This window comes from Dysidea avara, chromosome 8 (genome assembly GCF_963678975.1).
Source record: "Dysidea avara chromosome 8, odDysAvar1.4, whole genome shotgun sequence".
Taxonomy (NCBI): Eukaryota; Metazoa; Porifera; class Demospongiae; order Dictyoceratida; family Dysideidae; genus Dysidea; species Dysidea avara.
The window spans coordinates 1,161,965-1,180,319 of NC_089279.1; the positions used below are offsets into that span (position 1 = coordinate 1,161,965).

At 37.5% G+C, this 18,355-nt stretch overlaps 2 protein-coding genes across 3 annotated transcripts in view; both read right to left on the minus strand.

The window, feature by feature from the left end:
- LOC136263964 (uncharacterized) overlaps positions 1-4,271 on the minus strand; it is a 39,084-nt gene extending 34,813 nt beyond the window's left edge. The window contains exons 1-2 of one of the 2 annotated variants that reach the window (XM_066058631.1): positions 3,630-4,271; positions 309-750 (exon numbers count right to left, since the gene is read on the minus strand). In XM_066058631.1, the coding sequence (XP_065914703.1) occupies positions 309-750; positions 3,630-4,137 (950 nt within the window). In that variant the 5' untranslated portion in view covers positions 4,138-4,271. Of the gene's footprint in view, positions 1-308; positions 751-3,629 lie in introns of those variants that run through there. The other variant, XM_066058632.1, reaches the window with a different exon arrangement.
- Positions 4,272-9,474: 5,203 nt separating this feature from the next.
- Positions 9,475-17,499, minus strand: LOC136263700 (peptidase inhibitor 16-like). The gene is made up of 5 exons (XM_066058339.1): positions 17,242-17,499; positions 15,690-15,932; positions 12,947-13,056; positions 12,806-12,897; positions 9,475-9,739 (listed from the first exon to the last, which is right to left on the minus strand). Exons 1-5 carry the CDS (start codon positions 17,404-17,406, stop codon positions 9,624-9,626), a joined length of 726 nt encoding a protein of 241 aa, XP_065914411.1. The 5' UTR covers positions 17,407-17,499; the 3' UTR covers positions 9,475-9,623.
- Between the last annotated feature and the right edge of the window lie 856 nt (positions 17,500-18,355).

Genomic DNA, 18,355 nt, shown 5'->3' on the forward strand with positions numbered 1-18,355 from the left:
TGCACTGTTTCAAATATCATTTAATTAATTTATAGAGTACATGTTCCAACACAAAAATAGATTACATGTATAGCTTTTAAGTGAGACAGAATTGGTAATCTGTAAATCCTTACACAATGTAGACTATTGTCGCCTGAAAATTTAATGCTTTACTAACTCTCTCCCTTTCCCTCACTCATCAAAGTACTATTGTAACTTATTGATGATGTAATTTAATGTAGCTATGTGTGTGTGTAATTAAAGTATCAATCTCTTTCATAAGTCATTGCACTATTACAATACATTTGCCCTCCATAGTTCAGTCTCACCTAGTCTTTAAGACATGATTCACTCGGTACACAGCTGGGATTTGTAGAGTCACTTTATCTAGTCCTCCACTAGTAGCTCCAAATAAGGGAAACAGGAAGTCACACAAATGTACCAGGGTCCTCATGATCCCCATAGTAACAGAGAGTTCATTTCTCCTAACAATATTATAATATAACGGATGAGGAGTGAGACAGTGTAGTGATTTGCTGAAAGCCATTGGTTCAGAAACATTAATGGAGGCTGGCCAGCCTTGTTGGGGATAGAAAATATACTCATCTGTACTCTTCCTGTTATCAATTAACAGGTCATGGTAGAGTTCTATAGTGGAGAAGTTCCGTTCTGCCCAGCGCATCTGCAGATCTGCTTTTGACTTGAGTAGATTATCCTGAGTGATCATCATTTGGAATAAATATGGGAAGGTAGTTTCTCCAAAGTCATGACCTATATAGTGAATAACAAAAATTCTGATCTAGTCTAATGGTAGTAATATTATTGAACACCAGTGCTTTTGGTCTTAAAACATGAGGTCATTAAATTATTAAGTAGGGATCCAAGTATTAACAAGTTGATGTCATGCTAGTTCTAAAAACCAGGCACCATGCAGCTAGCTAATTCATCTGAAATTAACCAACTAGTTATTTATTTTAGCTAAATGATTTTGTAATAATAGATGATGCATCAATTAATTAATTTTAGATTTTGTATTTCATGTAATTCTTCAATTAAGTTGCTATGCATCGCTAAGAGAGCACTTGTTACACAAACCACTTTAAACAACATATTAATATGTAAACTGTTTTATAGATTGACTATAGTGTTTTTCCTGGAAATTCTCTCGACAAAGTCTCAAACTTGCTCTTCATTTTCATTCATGTACGTAGGGGACACACCCCTTTCAACTCGAAGAGATAGGCTATTCTAAGAGGACTGTATTATTGCTTTTCAGTTGTTAAATGCCAAAGGGAAGGTAATTCACAAAGTATGAGGAGAGCTGCCACAACTACTGCCAAAAAGAAGCCACCTCAGAGCAAAGTTAACCTGTGGAAAAGTTTAATACAGACTTCATTTTGATTTTACCTTTTACGTGCAAGCCATTTAACAAGTTTGCTCACGTGGGTGTGTATGGACAAACATAGGTAGATAAGTGGGTACACAAACACACACTTTTACGAAAACAATTTCTGTAAACCAGGCACGTGCCCATGGCTGGGTTTAAAAACTAGTGAGACAAGATTATATGAATGATGGTACTCTGTGGGAAAATCCCTACACTGGCATGTGATAACAAATTTTGTTCAATGCCAAAGTACGGATTTTGCTACAAAGCTACGTTGTAATACCACCAGTCTGGTCTCACTGGTTTTTATTGCTGATCCCTACTTTATTTTGTTCAGTTTTAGTTACAGCTACAGCTTTGAAATACACATGTGATTGTTCTATTAGAATATCGAACATAATTGTGATCCATTCTGGGAAAATCAGTCTTATCACCTATTTAAAACTATCAGGAAATGCTGGTTTAAGTATTCAATGTGTTGTAGCTCACCAATGGTTGAGGCTACATATACCACACATGTTTTATACCAATTCAAGAGCATCAGCAGCCAACAGCTAGGTTTTCCGCAATATTTGATAGTTTTTAACTCGATGTTGATTGTACCAGGCGAGCTCCAAAAGGGGTGGGAGGTGGGGGCTGGAGGAGGGCCAGAGGCTGTTTAAAAAGAGGGAGACATGGGGATGAATTAGGCCAAGTTATAGGCCATTTAGGTATTAAAACTGGACATTTAAAGCACAGATCACCACAGAGCTGTAAAGTCACATACAGCCTTTCCCAGGCTGGCCAGAACTCCATTACAACTGTAGGGCCCCAGATACAGATTGCCACTGTGCTTGGGAAAAGCAGCCAGCAAAAGCAGACCATTCAAGTCTAGCTGATCTTGACTGTGAAATTTGATATTTTATTCATGGAACTTTGTGTTCTTGGTGAAAATAAAATTTTCTGTCAAGGGCGGTTTACCCAAATTCAGTCACAATCGTTGCATTAGGGTGACTACTTTATTACAGTATCTTGAGTAAGCCTCAGCCAACTGGAAGGATATTTCTTTTCATGTCTTGTTTTTCAATGTGCTGCCAATAAGAGGCATACATTTTATGATCAATTGCCATAAGTACAGCTAGACCATTAAGGGGCATGATCCGTGATGACCAAAATTCAAATTATGGTTAAAATTAAATATCCAAATGTCTGTAAGTGTTTAATGCTGTAACTGATGCTGAATGGAGTAAGACTATTCTGTGAAGGTGATTTTCACCACATATAATCTTTCTATGATGGTTATCAGGTGTAGCTTTTTTAGCGGCACACATAACTTTAGAGGGAACTGTACTACCGTACCGTTTGATATTATTTGTATTCAATAATAATTCTATGACTCAAACATTATCTAGCTGTTGGTTTGTTCAAAACTCTCAATAACAAAGCCAGTTTCTTTTGTGGCTGCATTAATGAGGTTTCAGCTAGGCCACCTCATTAATAGGGTCACTTATTGGTCCCATAGGCAGCCCTACTAACAGGGTTTCAATGTAGAAAGTAAAACAAGCTCCAAAACCAGCATTGTGGTTTGAACATGCAATAATTTCTAAATCAAAATAGCTCAAGAGCTGAAACAAAAAGTTGAACAAACCACAGTAGGAATTTTTCATAAGTAGATTAATTATTATGTATCACCTACCTCATGTCTGCATGGGTATGATATGTGTAGAGCAACTCATTGTGAGCACAACGATACTAAAATAAGTCCAACTTTGGTTTGTCAGACTTGTCCTACAGTGTAGCAAATTCATATTTTGTATGGGACATTTCATGGCTATGTACTAAACAGCACAATAACCCACAACACGTGATAGATACCTCAGATTCTTGGAAGAGCAATGTGTGGTGATTTAAAGGAGCTATAGCAGAAGGGAATTAATAAGCATGTAATGTTAAGGTAGAAAATCACTTCCTTGTTCTGAACATGGAGAAATGAACGGCAGATATTTAGATCGTAATGCTTTAATGGCATTTTGGCATCTTGACACCCATTAACCCTCATTATGTTAGTGTTACAATGAAACAACAATATTGTTATTATTATTGTTTTACAGTGACCAGCACTGAAGGACTTGTGCATTGTGCAGGTTAGCTTGTGGAATTTACAGTGCTTCCATGATTCAAAATTGGTAGGGGCTCAAAATTACATGGTCATGGCATAAGATGAAAAAAAATTGTGTGTCCACATACCCAGCTTTAGCAGGCCAACACAATTTAGCAAACTCACTCTTTACAATCTCTCTTATCTTTCTCAAACACAATTCAGTTAAACTGAGTACTCCACCCAAATCAGTCAGAGACAGGTCAGACACTGCCAATACACTATCTTCATCTTCAAACAGGTTACAAATTGGTCTCAAGAACCCATCTCTTGCAATCTTTCTATCTAGTGCTTTCCGTTTCTTTTTCCACTTCGATTGAGCTCCTTTCTTCCTCACTGCCTCTGGTAGCCCCACCCTGCTAGTAGGTGATAACAATTTGGCGTCACTGGTGGAGGAGTCATCAGAGCTGAGGGGAGATTCTGGAGCTGAATAAAACTCTTCTGAGTCCTCCTCTTCTCCGCTCCTGGTCAATTCTTGTTCTAGCATCGGTGTATCGTCAATTTGACTCTTCTTTCGCTTCTTTTTCTTCTTTTGCACTCGTTCTTTTACTTCACTGAGTTCCAAAGATATCATCTTCCTGTAGCCAAGTGGCCACGAAGTACGTAACATTTTGTCGTCCCTGCCACTCGCCATTCGCTGCTCCAATATTTAGAATACAAACAGTCTATCAGTACGGGATCCGAGGATATATCCCATACGCGTACTGACGGCGTTAACTTTGCAGAAGTGATCGAATTGCAGTAGACTAAGGGGACATCTCCAAACTGATTTTTATTTATTTATTTATTTATTTATTTATTTATTAATGCTTTACAGCCGACAAGTGCTGAAGGTCTGTAGGACACCTGGTCCTACAGCCTGCTCAAAGACTTTAGCTACATAGCTAAGGTGTGTTTGAAAAGTTGGAGAAAGGAGAAAAAATCCATGACTGGACCTAGGTAGCCTCGAACCTGCAGCCACCTGATTTTGGTACGCTTAACGTCATAATGACGTTAGGGGGGGGGTTCAGCCCTTGACGTTATAAAATTTTATTAAAGCAGTTATAGTGTAAACAGCTAGGAACAGATGATTAAGCAGCAGTACTGTTTGTGGACAATGTTTTCAGGTAAAGAATATAACGTTTTGTGCTTCTATTGCCAATGCATTGTTTTTATAGTGTGACGCTAAGGAGGGTCTACTATTATATTATATTGTTTAATTAGCAGAGCCCGCCTGGGGCATAAGTGCTAATGTACATTAAAATCAAAAGTGATTGTATAATAATTGTTTGAAGCTGTCAATAGTTTGTTGGTTGATGATGTCTTGTGGTAGTCCATTCCATTCTGGTATTGTTCTTGGAAAAAATGAGTATTTATAGACTAGTTGTCTATTGATGTATGATAGTGTAGGAATTTTTGTTCATGATTAGATCTTGTAATGGTGACAGGCATAGGCGGCGGAAAGGGGGGGGGGGGGGGGGGGGGGCTTAGCCCCCCCTCAGAATGATATCACACCGAAATTATCTTTCTTGGAGTGGGGCTGAAAAATCGAGATACTCTAATAGAGCAGTCACTCTAATAAAGTAGTCAGTGTGTAGCGAGCTATGTAAGGATTTTTATGTAGTGTACCAGCTAAAAATGGTAGCTGGTGAGGTGGAAAGCTCTTGTTAGTTGGTTGTGACCTTTTTTTTTTTTTTTTTTGGTCTCACCTTACCAAACTATAGAAATGAGTCTCAGCCCAGCCCCCCCTCATATCAACTACTTGCTCCGCCGCTGATGACAGGTGATAATGTTGGTAAGTAGCTGTTAGGTATTTCGGTTAGGTTGTGGATAATCTTGTATAAAAGAGTTAATCTTGCACATTTTCTCCTTAATTGGAGTGGTGGCCATTCTAATGATGTTAGCATTTCAGTTATACTCTCTCGCATATTCCTTCTCCATGGTCGATTCAGGACAAATCTAGCTGCTCTATGTTGTATCATTTCTATTTTATTTATGTCCTTTAGGTGGTATGGGTCCCAAATTGCAGCAGCATATTCCAGCACAGGTAAGATAAAGTTCTGAACAGTTTCTTAAGTTACGCTGTAAAAAACCGATTAGTCTGGTTTGAAGTTAGCGTCACTATGACGTTAAGCGTACCAAAATCAGTTTGGAGATGCCCCCTAAATTGATTTTGATTTGTTCTCATCATTAATTAAAGAAAGAAAGGAAAAAAAATAAAGAGGCAGTGATTGAATCGCGTGGGGCCGGCGTGAGCGTATTATCTAAAACCTCTCAGTAAAAGAGTTTACAAACACAGATAATCATACAGGGGGTGGGATATAAGTAGAGTTCAACATAGGTAGCGGAAAGGAGTGGGGGGTGGGGCTAGGGGACTGAAGCCCCTAGCCCCACCCCCACCCCCTGCATGGTCATGTATGTAAACTCTTGTTTGTTTTTATCTGCTTTACCAGTTAGGCACTGGAGGGCGAACACTGGAGGCAAAGCCTGTACGAGGTGTTTACCACGTTTAGAGGTTTTAGCTACACAATAGTTACCGCTCATGCTGGCCCCACGCGATTTGACCACTGCTTTTTTTTTCTTCGTTTTTAATAGTAATAATGATGAGACCAAACCAAAACTTATCCAGATATCTTGCAAATGATTCGTACCTGTGCTGTAAACTTGACTTTGGCAGTACTTAACTGACTAGCTACATGGAAAATCTGCATGTAAAGCAAAAATCTGAGATCTCTCAGATATAAGATCTCTCAAGTAGCTAGTCCAACCAAAGTTCTCAGGTGAAAGTCAGTCTCTCGGGTAGTCACATAACTTTTAACTCAAGTAAAAATCTTAAAAGTAGAATTTCTCAAGTAGTCAAAAGCCTCTCATATGAAAAGCTCTCAAAATCTCTCAAATACCTAAATTGATTAAGTCACTCAAGTGAATCTCTAAAGCAGAACCTCTCAACTCTGAAGCGGTTTGAGTAACTAAAGTCTCTTAAGTACTTGAAAGTCTTATTATCAGTCGAAAGTAAAATATCTCAAGTTGTCCAAATTAAATCTCTCAACTGTCTCAAGGAGACTCAATTTAAGCACTCTGGTTGTGCTAAACCTGTCCAGTGAAAATCTCTCAAGTATATAGCTAAAGATTACACGAGTATGAACTTAGCATGCATGCACACAAGTATTAGTTCAATGTAACTGACACATACAAGAGATATATAGCTATAGTATGCAGTGCAGCTCCTAAAATTAAGACAAATCTGCTTGCCTTTATTGGTAGCACATTCTATCATAGCTTATAGATTCACACACACTCACACAGCTTATAGCATGTAGCAGGGTAGATGAATCCTATTATGTGTGCCAAGAAACAGAGAATTAACCAAATATGGAAGAGACTGAGTGTGGTGCTCGACTAGACATTGGGTGGCCTACAGTTCGAATCCTGGAGTAGGAGGGATTTTTCCTTTCTTTGATCCATTTTCTGTTTCGCATTATTGGCTGTGTTATAAGTATGTCAAAGTCAATATTTTTAGGTAACTCAAAGGCTGCAGCATTAGTTGCTGTCAGATCTTCAGTGCTGGACACTGTGAAGTAAAAAGTAAAACTGCTTCATCAGGACAAACGTTGTGAAGCACTCACACTGTAAAAAATAAGTAACGAATACTGCCTTGACATCAATGCAAATTCTTAGTGATGGTCACTAAAATGTACAGCCAGTGACGTTCACTGTTTTCCACAGTATTCATCTTTTATTGTGCAGAAGTGTATTAAGATTGCACAGAGGTACGTAATAGAAGCAAAAGAAGTGGCACAGAGCATAACTGATGTTTTGCTGCTGAAAACAGTACCAGTTTCAATAAATTTGCTTTAAATTGCAATTGTCAAGGGAGTTGCAGCAGGCAATGAGTTCGGGTAAAAAGACATGAGTTGAGAAGTAGCTACAAACAATCAACTAAAATGAGCATGCAGTACTCAAAAAGCTTACATCACAGAGACCTGTACGATAGTAGTATATAATGTAAGATAATACGATCATAATGTATTACTTTGTGATTGCAGCAATATATATAAAAACTGGTGTAACATAAAGATGTAAGTCTTGTAAATATAGGTAATAGTTTCCATAGGAGCAACTCCAGTACAATTTGTCTCCTAAGGAGTAACATCAGCTCAATATGGTGTGGGTGGCAAACTAGGCTTGTGTCAAATTAAATATATGTAATAGGCTGGAGTGCTATGCCAGCATAATGCTAGCATATTAGGTGGATATCAGCTTACTTCTATGAAAAAATAATAGATCAATACTCCCTAATAGAGCAGTCAGTGTAAATTGCAATAGAACAATCAATGCAAATGTATTTTACACTAGTGTAAACATGACTTTAAAAGTAAAATATGGGAAATAGATAGGCCTGAGTCAAATATGCTCAAAATTTTGCCCAAAATGATTTCAGGAATTTCCACCTATTATGCTCTTCAGGTGTTCCCATTATACTTACATTATGCTCCGAGGTTAGTAACATTTTTTACAATTATCTTGGAACATTTTAATCAGTGAATGCTCTATTTGAGTAATTCACTACAAAAGTGACTGTTCTATTAGAGTGTTAGATGTAAGGAGTTATGTACAATGCATTTGATTGCTCTATTGCAGTTTCCACTGACTGTTCTATTAGAGAGTATGAGAGAGAAAAACCATCATTAAGATGTTCAAAACACACAATTACAAATACCTAGGACACATGTGACTACACGTGCAAAATGCACAGTACAAACATGGCAAGGAAGAGTACAAAAATGAACCAAAACATACAATCTATTTTCATTGAATTAAGTTCCATAGTTTGAAATATCCATGTAATATGCTGGCATTATGCTGGTAGCCTATCGCTGGAATATTTGACACAGGCCTAGAAATAGAGATCACTGAAATAAAGATATAAGAGCCAAACAAGCCAGCATGTTTAACACACAGAGGATTCAATGGATATGGTAGAGACTAAGGAAAAACAATTAATATTTTCCATAAATCAGGAGCATACAAGTACTGAGAATGCTGTATAAAATTTTATGTTTATTTGAATCCAAATAGAAATCTGTGTGTTTAACATGCATACTCACTTAGCTTGTTTTTTTTTTAAAAAGCGATCTCATTATAGCTATTTCCCATGTTTAAAATTATTTTGCACTAGCTAGTTTGTTTATTTTTAAGTGGTGCTGGTGGTACAACTGTCTACACAGATGTTTATGTGAAGTGCTGTGTATAAAGTATGCTATTGTACACAGTGCAGTCAGTCAGCACCTACATGTGCCTCATGACACTGCTGTCTTCAAACTGTCACAATGAAATGGTAATTTCTCTAAACTCTGAATTGAGGACGACTTTGCCTTGATGCTAATAAATGTACACCTCCATTCCTACCTACCCTCAACCACCTGGTCACTGCTTCCTGATGTTGTACTCACAATCCTTAACCGATTCTAAAAACAATTAATTTTATTGTGTACATTATACTCAGTAATTGAGGTCTGTACGAATACATTACCCCAAATTAAATTAAACTACTCACGACAGCTTCACCTTGTGCTTTATTAGCATCTTGGCTGCATGCCTTGTGCTTTTTTTCATATAGCACTCATGGTAATGCTTTAATGTATACAAAAATTAATATTCTTCAGTTGGTCCTATAGAGAAAGGATATTAAATAGTTTACTGTTCCTTGAATTCATATAGCACTCGCGGCTATGCTTTATCATATACATAGAGGACCTCCTTCTTGGAAATAGATATCATCCATAATTTATACAAGCATACACGAGTGTAGTCTTTTTATTACGTAGTTCCAATCCGTCTTACCCAATGGTGTGTACTCAATAATCAGTGCTAACCTTAATAGCCTGCTTCATCCCCTGATCTGAGTGTTGCATCAGTTTGTGTTCACCTGAGCTCTGTTGCAACCGACCACTTCTTTATAGCATAGTAAACATCACAAGAATATGGACCATACAATTCTTCTTATTAATTTTTATGTTAATAACTGATCCTTTATGGTACACACTAGAATGATACACTTTGTAGGTATAAAATAATATAAAATGCAAGTATAATAAATCTTTATAATGTTGTTCACACACTACCAGCTAACACAACCAGTTAATACAATAATGAGAAGATGACCATCACCAATGTTGTGACCATCAATAGTGTAGGTCTGTTGTCAGCTGCTGCACCGGATCCTCCTGGTATGGACGATGACCCAGTAGAATTGCCTATACAAGTATGGCACAGAAGCTAGTTATTTCTTCAAGAAGTATATAACATCAGCCTATATTATGCTCAAATTGTACCTATTATGCTTTTAAGCAATACTCAAAATCAAGCCTATTACTCAAAATTACGCCTTCAAAATCAAGATTATGCTCAAGAACTGAGTGCTTTATTAGAGTACATTAGTGAATCCTCTGAATTATAGTGACTGCTCCATTAGAGTATCTCGGTCTTATGTCTGCAAAGCATGAATAACCATCAAGAAACTATTAATTAAGTTACTTTAAATATGAAATGCAGTAATACTATGATTTGTGCTCATTATTTGATTCTTTCAGATGCATGCATTGCACATTTTAAATTAAATTTTTGAATACTGTCCTTTTATGCTTGATACATTTGCGACTGGATCTGCAAGAACCCCATACGTTAGTGCATTTTTCGATTTGCATTTTCTTTATCTAGATAGCCAAAGAATAGTCAATGAAAGTTTCAGTTCTAGAAGCGAAGAACTTTTGAAGTTACAGTACTACAAAGTGGTAACACAGAAAAATCGATTTGTACAGTGACAGTATACAGAAAGTAAACTACAGGTGCTTAATCAAATGGTCATAACTTATGAATACAGTCCTCCACCGAGATGCAACTTACACCATCAAGTTCTACAAATCCATTGCTGGGTAAATTTTGTCTTACAGGCCCTTCCTATGACTAAGGCAAAGGTGAAAATGTGAGAAAAAAATGATAACGAACTGCTTGTCCAACGCGAGCCAGACTAACATGCATATCTTCTGTCTCCGTGAAGCAAGTGCTCAAAAATTTATGGATTCAATTTTGTAAATATTTCACCCATTGTGTTTATTGCATTATACAGTAGGCCTGAGCCTATTATGCTTTTGAGCAATGCTCCAAAATTTCCCCATATTATGCTCCAATTATGCCAGTTGTGTCCCATTATGCCTCAAATATTCTCATAAAAATTATGTCGTGACGCTCTATTAGAGTATCTAATGAACATTCATGCGGTGACTGTTCTATTAAGAGTATATCGGTCTGTAACTATTTATTTCTTCACAACATAGCTGTAAATCTAATTTTTACCGTGTTTGCACACTATCCCATTCTGCATCATGCAAATAGGCAAAGTTTCAGCTCTTCTGATAACCAATGTACAAAAATTGTGCCTATTATGCTGGCATTATGCTTAATGTTTTTGGCTACCTATTATGTCCCAAATTATGCTGGCATAATTGACGCAGGCCTATTCTATAGCACGGTAGACAAGACATGATAGACAAGACAAACTATTGAGGTTGAACATATTAAGGTACAATTAGGAAAATTAGGCTTGTCCTAACATGTGGGATTCTTGCAGATCTGGTCACATTTGGTCACCTTTAAATTAGGCCAGCATAATCAGTTGGTGCCTACACTAAACATGGTCATTTCCGATGCAACCTACATAGCTAATTCCAGAAATATGGCATTGCATGAATGCAGATGCCAACTGTGGTGGAATAATCTTGAGCATATAACATAATTCACTATGATATAAAAATTTCTTAGCTACATGGAAATTTTTGCACACACTCATCAGAACCCCAAGAGGCACATCCCACTTGTGAGTTTGTTTTTGTTGCATAAAATAGCGGCTATGCTTTTCCTTGTGACTACGGTCATGCAGTGAGGCAGACAGGCCCAAATTGGAGTTTTGGCACATTTTAAAAAGATCTATATCCAGTCGCTTGTGTTTCTAATTTTTTGATGCTATATTTCATGTTAGGTGGACTAATACTACTCTATAAAAGTGATTTTCATCACATAAGATGTCTCTAGGATGATTATTAAAGAGGCGGAATTTTGGGTGGCACGTGTCACATTTGGAGTGAACCATACTGTTTGATCGTTGATTGAAGATGGCTGTCTTCCTTGTAAGTATTACTTTTGTTTTTACCTGCTTTGCCAGTTAGGCACTGGAGGGTAAACGCTGGAGACAAAGCCCGTACAAGGTGCTTACCAAGAGCAAAGGAACTTAAGTGAAAATTTTTAAAGTGACATGGGACAAATACCTAGAAGGGCTTTTCTGTAATGAAATTACTGGGATTGCAGGGGCGGATCTGGAAATTTTCAGAGGGGGTTTCTGGTTCTCTACAATTGCAACTTCAGCCTAGCTGCAAGTTGAAGACCAAAAAAAGAAAAAAGAAAAAGGACACTGCGTCCTTTTCAATGCTGTGAAGGTGATTTAAAAGGTAAAAGTATGAAATTTTGCCAATAGAAAGAGCCATTAAATGTATAACTCTTTGTAATTTCTATCACCCAGACAAATCGTTGGGGCGCGTGCTAGTTCAGAGGGGGTTTCTGGAAACCCCAGACACCCCCTAAAACCACCCCTGGATTGTCAGTTCATAGCCTGCATTTAAGTAGACAAAAGAATTGGTTACATATGTTGCCACTATTTAAAGCCCAAGCTTTCCAATATATTTATAGCCAAACTATATAGTGGATACAAAACACTATACCGATGAGCTACTGTTACACACCACCTTAGCACTGCAGCTTGTTTACAAATCATATGTACACCTGCATAATTAGCTATCCAGTGTCTGGATTGGATGGTGATTACAATGACTGAATGTTTACTAAGGTCAGTGCTATTGAGATTAATGGACAGACAAAAAGCAGAAGAAAAGTTAGATCTCAACAGACCTCTAGCCAAAGTTAGCAACCACTGAGCTAGTGCTGCCAACTGCCTCTCTCCCTCCTTTCTACCTTACAAAGAAGTACGTTATGAAGGAAGACCCTTAGGGTTGCCTGTTAAGGTGTCTTCCACTGTATGCAAATTTTTGGTGATCAAGATTGAAGGCCATGCCCTCCAATCATAGCTTGCCCACTAAAAACTTACCTTCATACAACTAGTATGCAAGATACTGTTCAGTGTCAATGGTTGATGTCATTAGCCAATTTGTTTTACTAAATTGCAACAGAAGATTACTCTGAATTTCAAAAATATTTACCACAGTTTGATAACACTAGTACTATAACATCAATGACAATATAACAACACTTACTGCAAAGATTACTAGAACATAGTCTCTGGTTGGTAGGACAGCTTGAACAAGAAGCTCCACTAATGTAAGGAAATTGTCCTCTGAAGTTTCCACTATCAAAGAAACACTATGACAATAGTCATTACAAAAAATGTCACTCACGCTGGTCCATAGTTACACACCAGATTAAGAGCATTAGTACCACGAAATCCTTCTACTGTAGCACACATAGTTGCTCCACAACCAAGTTGGTTAGATGTAGCCCACACAACCTGTTACCATTAGCTTAAGTACAGTGGTATAGTTAGTAAGACTTACCACTAGAATTAAAAAAATGTGCACCTTCATGGGAATAGCCTTAGACACAACTAATGCCAAATGACTGTTCTATTAAAGTGTTTTGTCAACAGGTGTATGTTCTATTAGAGTATTTGAACAAAGCTATGGGAATCGTCCATAGTCTAATTATACCTGCAGGTATACTATTTAATCTCTGTACTTCAGTCTATAGCCATAGGGCAATTAACTGTCCACTAGTACACCTGCAGGTATAGTCAACCTTCCTTGTTTCCCTACTTTTATTTCTATAATCCCTAACTGAACTTGAAATTCCTAACTTTTCTTTGTACTTGTTTGCTTGTTTGTAACATAATTATGACTGATGTATACTGTACCAAAGACTCCAGAGTCTAAACTTATTTGTGTCTGAATGCACATCCTAACTAAGTAGCCATTACGCTGTTTCCACTCCATTACACAACATTATTAATGAAGAACAGTACAAGAAGTGTGTCTCTGCAGAAAATATATAATTAATATAAGGAAGTCATCAAAATCAGCTCTGGAGGGGGGTGTAGGCCATGGCCCACCCAACATTTTCACAATTGACTAGTAGCTATAGAATATCATATAATATAGTAGCCAGTATGAGAAGCCATACAAATGCACATGCAAGTCTGCTGCTTCTGTTTAGTAAAACTTCTTGTAAACTATAGCAGTATAAAACACTAGTCTGTAGAGGACCTAGATACTGTGCTACAACAGTCTATACCAGTCTCTCAAACACGGAATATTATGGAAAATTTTTGGCAGGAACATGCATCAAAATATTTGTGGGTGCCTTATTGTCTATGTGGTATAATTGAGGCCACACCACTGATACAGTAACAGTACTGTGGTCATTATTCATCTAGCAACTGTCCAATAAGCTTAGATTGAATGCTTTCACATGTAGCTGTTAATGAACAAATTCAGTGTAGTTATTGATTGTATTCCTATGTCTAAGGATAACTATGTCCAACTAAACTTAGGCTAAATATGCTTCTGGATGGCATTTCCTAGGTGATAATTTAAAAAAATTTCCTGGGGAGCATGCCCCCGATCCCCCTAGCAGGAGCATGCTGAGTGTGTTTCACACACTATTTATTACCCACCATGGCATATCAAAACTTGTGTCAAGTTTAACGCAAAAATTAAATTACGCGTATACGAAAATTTGACTCATGAGTTACCAGTAGAATTTCTCTCCCTACTTGATATAAAATACAAACCTCAGTCCACTAGAACCCCTGTTGCATCGATTAGCATCCGAAAAATAGCTCTCTGGGAAGTAGGTATTCTGTGTGTCCATTCAGATATATGGAGTTTTTCTTACAAACGTTTAACCCACCAGAGCACTGTCGCAGTCCACATAAATTTCACACCAACCTGTTGCTGCTAGAATACTCTAAATAATGCTACCCATTTTAATGGGGATTTCCCCATGTGTGACTTAGAATCGTCGCAATAAATGAGCTATGCGCAATCATCAATACGAAATGTATGGGAGTTATTTGCAATCAATGGACTTCACACTGCAAGAGCAGTGACTTCCCAGTTGAATTGGTACTAGTAATAGCATGGGTAGCAGTGAAATTTGGGATAAATATCACGAGTGTTGTATTGGAAATGGGGATAAATTTCACGAGGCGAAGCCAAGTGAAATTTACCATTTCCAATACAACAAGAGTGGTATTTATCCCAAATTTCACTGCTACCCATGCTATTCCCAGTTAATACCATACTCGCTGCATATACGCATGCCGTGCATTAGCGTTGCTATGTACGCAATTTGTCACTATGTACTAAACATGTGTCAACACTAATTGTTAACATAAATTCTAGCCAATGAAATTGCAATTACAACTTTTTCACTGCTACCAGTGAAATACGGGATAAATTTCACTGCTACTATTGAGACTTTTGTATGGGCAGTGAAACAGGTATGGTATTATGATAAAAATGTATCGAACAAAAGAAAGCTGAAGGTTAGAAATTGTTAATTCCACCTGTTTTTTTTTTTTTTTTTTTTTTTTGGAAAAGTCTAATGTGTAAGGTGTAATGAAACTTTACGCTATAAAAACATGTGTTTTGCATACAAAATGTATTGAATAAACGAAATACACATATGGCTTCATTTGGCAAAATGTACAGACTAGTTTTGATATGGATGGCCCACCCAACCCAATTTGACCAGAGCCATTACATACTACTTACTACAATTCGATGATTTATGCTGCCAGTGGGGTAAAGATACTGTGTATTACATATACGAACTGCATCATGCTAAAATCACCTGTCAAGCTGAAGCAATGTCTAACAGTGAAATAATCAAGCCTGTATAGTCTTAGCTATTATTGAATTATGTTTCTATGAAGGTGTTCATATGTAAGTCAGTTATTAGAAAATTAAATAATTTCTTGTCAATTTTTGTGAGAAAGTACAAACCTTCATTATCCAATTTACAGTTACTCTCGTACTGTATGATACTGTAAATAGTTTCGTACATAAGAAACTTTCAGGGACTTTAACTCTTAACCTTGAAAATTGTAGTATTCACTAACTAGTTGTTGTGATATTCACATACCTGTGTATAATGACCACACACTTGATTGGCATCACATGATCTAGTGCTGTAGGTATAGTGTTGGCGTTCATCATGCCACAGTGTAAACAGGAACTCATAAGCATCACCACGACCAGATGATATTGCCAAGTTTTCACCAACATTACGGAATGACGGAGCTTGGCTGGCTCTGTTAGGGTTATGCTCAAATACACAACGTGCTGAGTAAGTCTGAGCAACTCCAGCCAGTTCATTGTTCCATTGCTATACAAGTAAGGAGATATTGATGACACTTGAGACACCACTATACACACATATATGGCATGTTGAAACTTATCACCTATTCAGTAGAAAATACTCAATAACCACTTATACAAGTATTAACTTTCAACAAATATCTAGTTCTGTAGACTGTATTGACCTGCCCTGATGACAATATTACTGTTTTCATTGGATCGACTATCAAAAAACTTGATAATTTACTGGCTGTATTTTTTGTATGTCGGCATTAGATTGGTACCATGAAGAACAAGTTGATGTTGTGCTACTTCTAAAACCAGGTACCAATGCAGTATATACTATAACTTTCTGATATGCTATTATTTTGCTACAGTAGATAATTTGTAATCTATCATAGTTCGTAATTCATGAATTATTATGTAATTCAGTAACTATGTTACTATGCACTTCTAAGGAAGCGTAGCTTGAACATACATACATTAGTTAGAAAGATTTCAAATAAGAGGGAGAACACAGAAAACAGAGCCTTTTGATCACACTAGATTATTATGACCAAATATATTCTATGTTTCCTGTCCACCACCTACAATTAGCATTAAAATGTCCAATTAGCATTAAAATGTCCGATTATTCCATTATTCTTCTATTATTTTCCAGTTTTCTTGTTCAGTGTTTTGTTTGAGAATGTCAGCTCATGCATGTCAGTGTACTACCAAGCTGGCACAAATTCACCATTGTGTTATTCCTAGTTTCCTGCAAGATGAAGCTTGAGCGTGCTTAAACAATTGCTGTGATTGTCCCAAGACAAACAATGCTGCCAATCATAGTAGCTACTGAATAGATTAAGTGCCAACACGCAAATACACAAGAGTGGAGGACGAAAAACAGAATTTATTTGGGGTGGTGTGACCACTTGGTCTCTCGATTCACACTATAAAGCTGCAGATGGCCTGTTGACGGAGTGCAGTAGTGTTTTCAGTTCATCTGCTTAAAATAAAGCCTTGCACTTGAGAAGGGTGTGGCACTGGACATGCTTTCAAAAGCATGAAAACAGTAAACATCAATTTAATATAAAGGCATAATCTATTTTTCCACTTAAGTGCTCATGTCGAGCTGAAAACAGAAGTCCGACTCAGAAGCCATTCCGGCTTTCGTAATGAGAGAGAGTATACTGAGCTTCAGTAGTCAATTAATACAACTGTCACGGTATGTGCTGTTTCATCTCATTTGAACTAGTAGAGCCTAACATTACAACCAGCGTCAATATCTGAAGTGATCTCTACGTAGCTCCAGTACATCACACGGCGTATATTGTACTGTATGATTTACCTACCATCCTTTCCATGTCCGCAGCTCTAGGCTGAGTCACGTTACCTCTCGCCCAATTGTGTAGGTCCAACAAGAGTTGTTTCTGATCGTTGTTCAACTGAGACACACCCTGGTGTATCACGGTCAACAGCAACACTACACTCCACAACGTCGCCTCCATCATCCGCATTATTACGCGCTTGTGGCTGAATAACTTAATACCCAAATACGGAGAAAGTTGAGAAACAAGCTGGGAGAATACAATGGCCGTGGGTAGTTAGAAGCCATACTGTACCATAGACAGTTTGTCATACATGTATGGTGTAATTGCCCACACAATGTACACGTGTACTACAAATCAAAATTGTTACTGATGTGTTATATATTAGCTAGCTAATATAAGTTGAGCTGAAACAGCTAAAAATTTCAGCCAACCAGATGATCAAAGGTGTCAACAACATGTATAGACAAAATGTGATTTGGCTCCATTACAAATTCGGGAGAGGGCTGTAATGGACACTGCATTAATGGATTCTCCATAGGAAATGTACAGTGAAAATTTTGATTGACTGTATTAAAGCATTTGAACGAAAAGAATTTTTTGCCGGTCATATAGTCAATTGCTTACCACTATGTAGTCAATTGCTTACCACCATGTAGTCAATTGCTTACCACCATATAGTCAATTGCTTACCACCATGTAGTCAATTGCTTACCACCATGTAGTCAATTGCTTACCACCATGCAACGTATACATTATGTACCCCAGAATTGCAGCAATGTAGCTAGCTACATGCACATGCTGTACATTAATGGTAGATACATGGTTTTGATGACTTCCCCTTACTGCCTTGCAGTCCCTTGCCATAGAGGGAAGCCATCATTAAGTAAATGTGTGAGCAATTACATTAAACAATGTGGTGTGTCCTCAGACTAACACAATCACATATTATGGCAAATAAACTACCAGCTAAAGCTGCTTGCATTATTTTTTTGCACTTGATGCTCCTAGGAATCACTCCAAGTAGTTTCCCCTCCTTTGACAACCAGTAGACATCTTCACCTTGTCCATCGTATCGTAGAATGAACTGGCCTAGCAAACAAACACACCCCAACCATATTCATGATCATAGACCAGT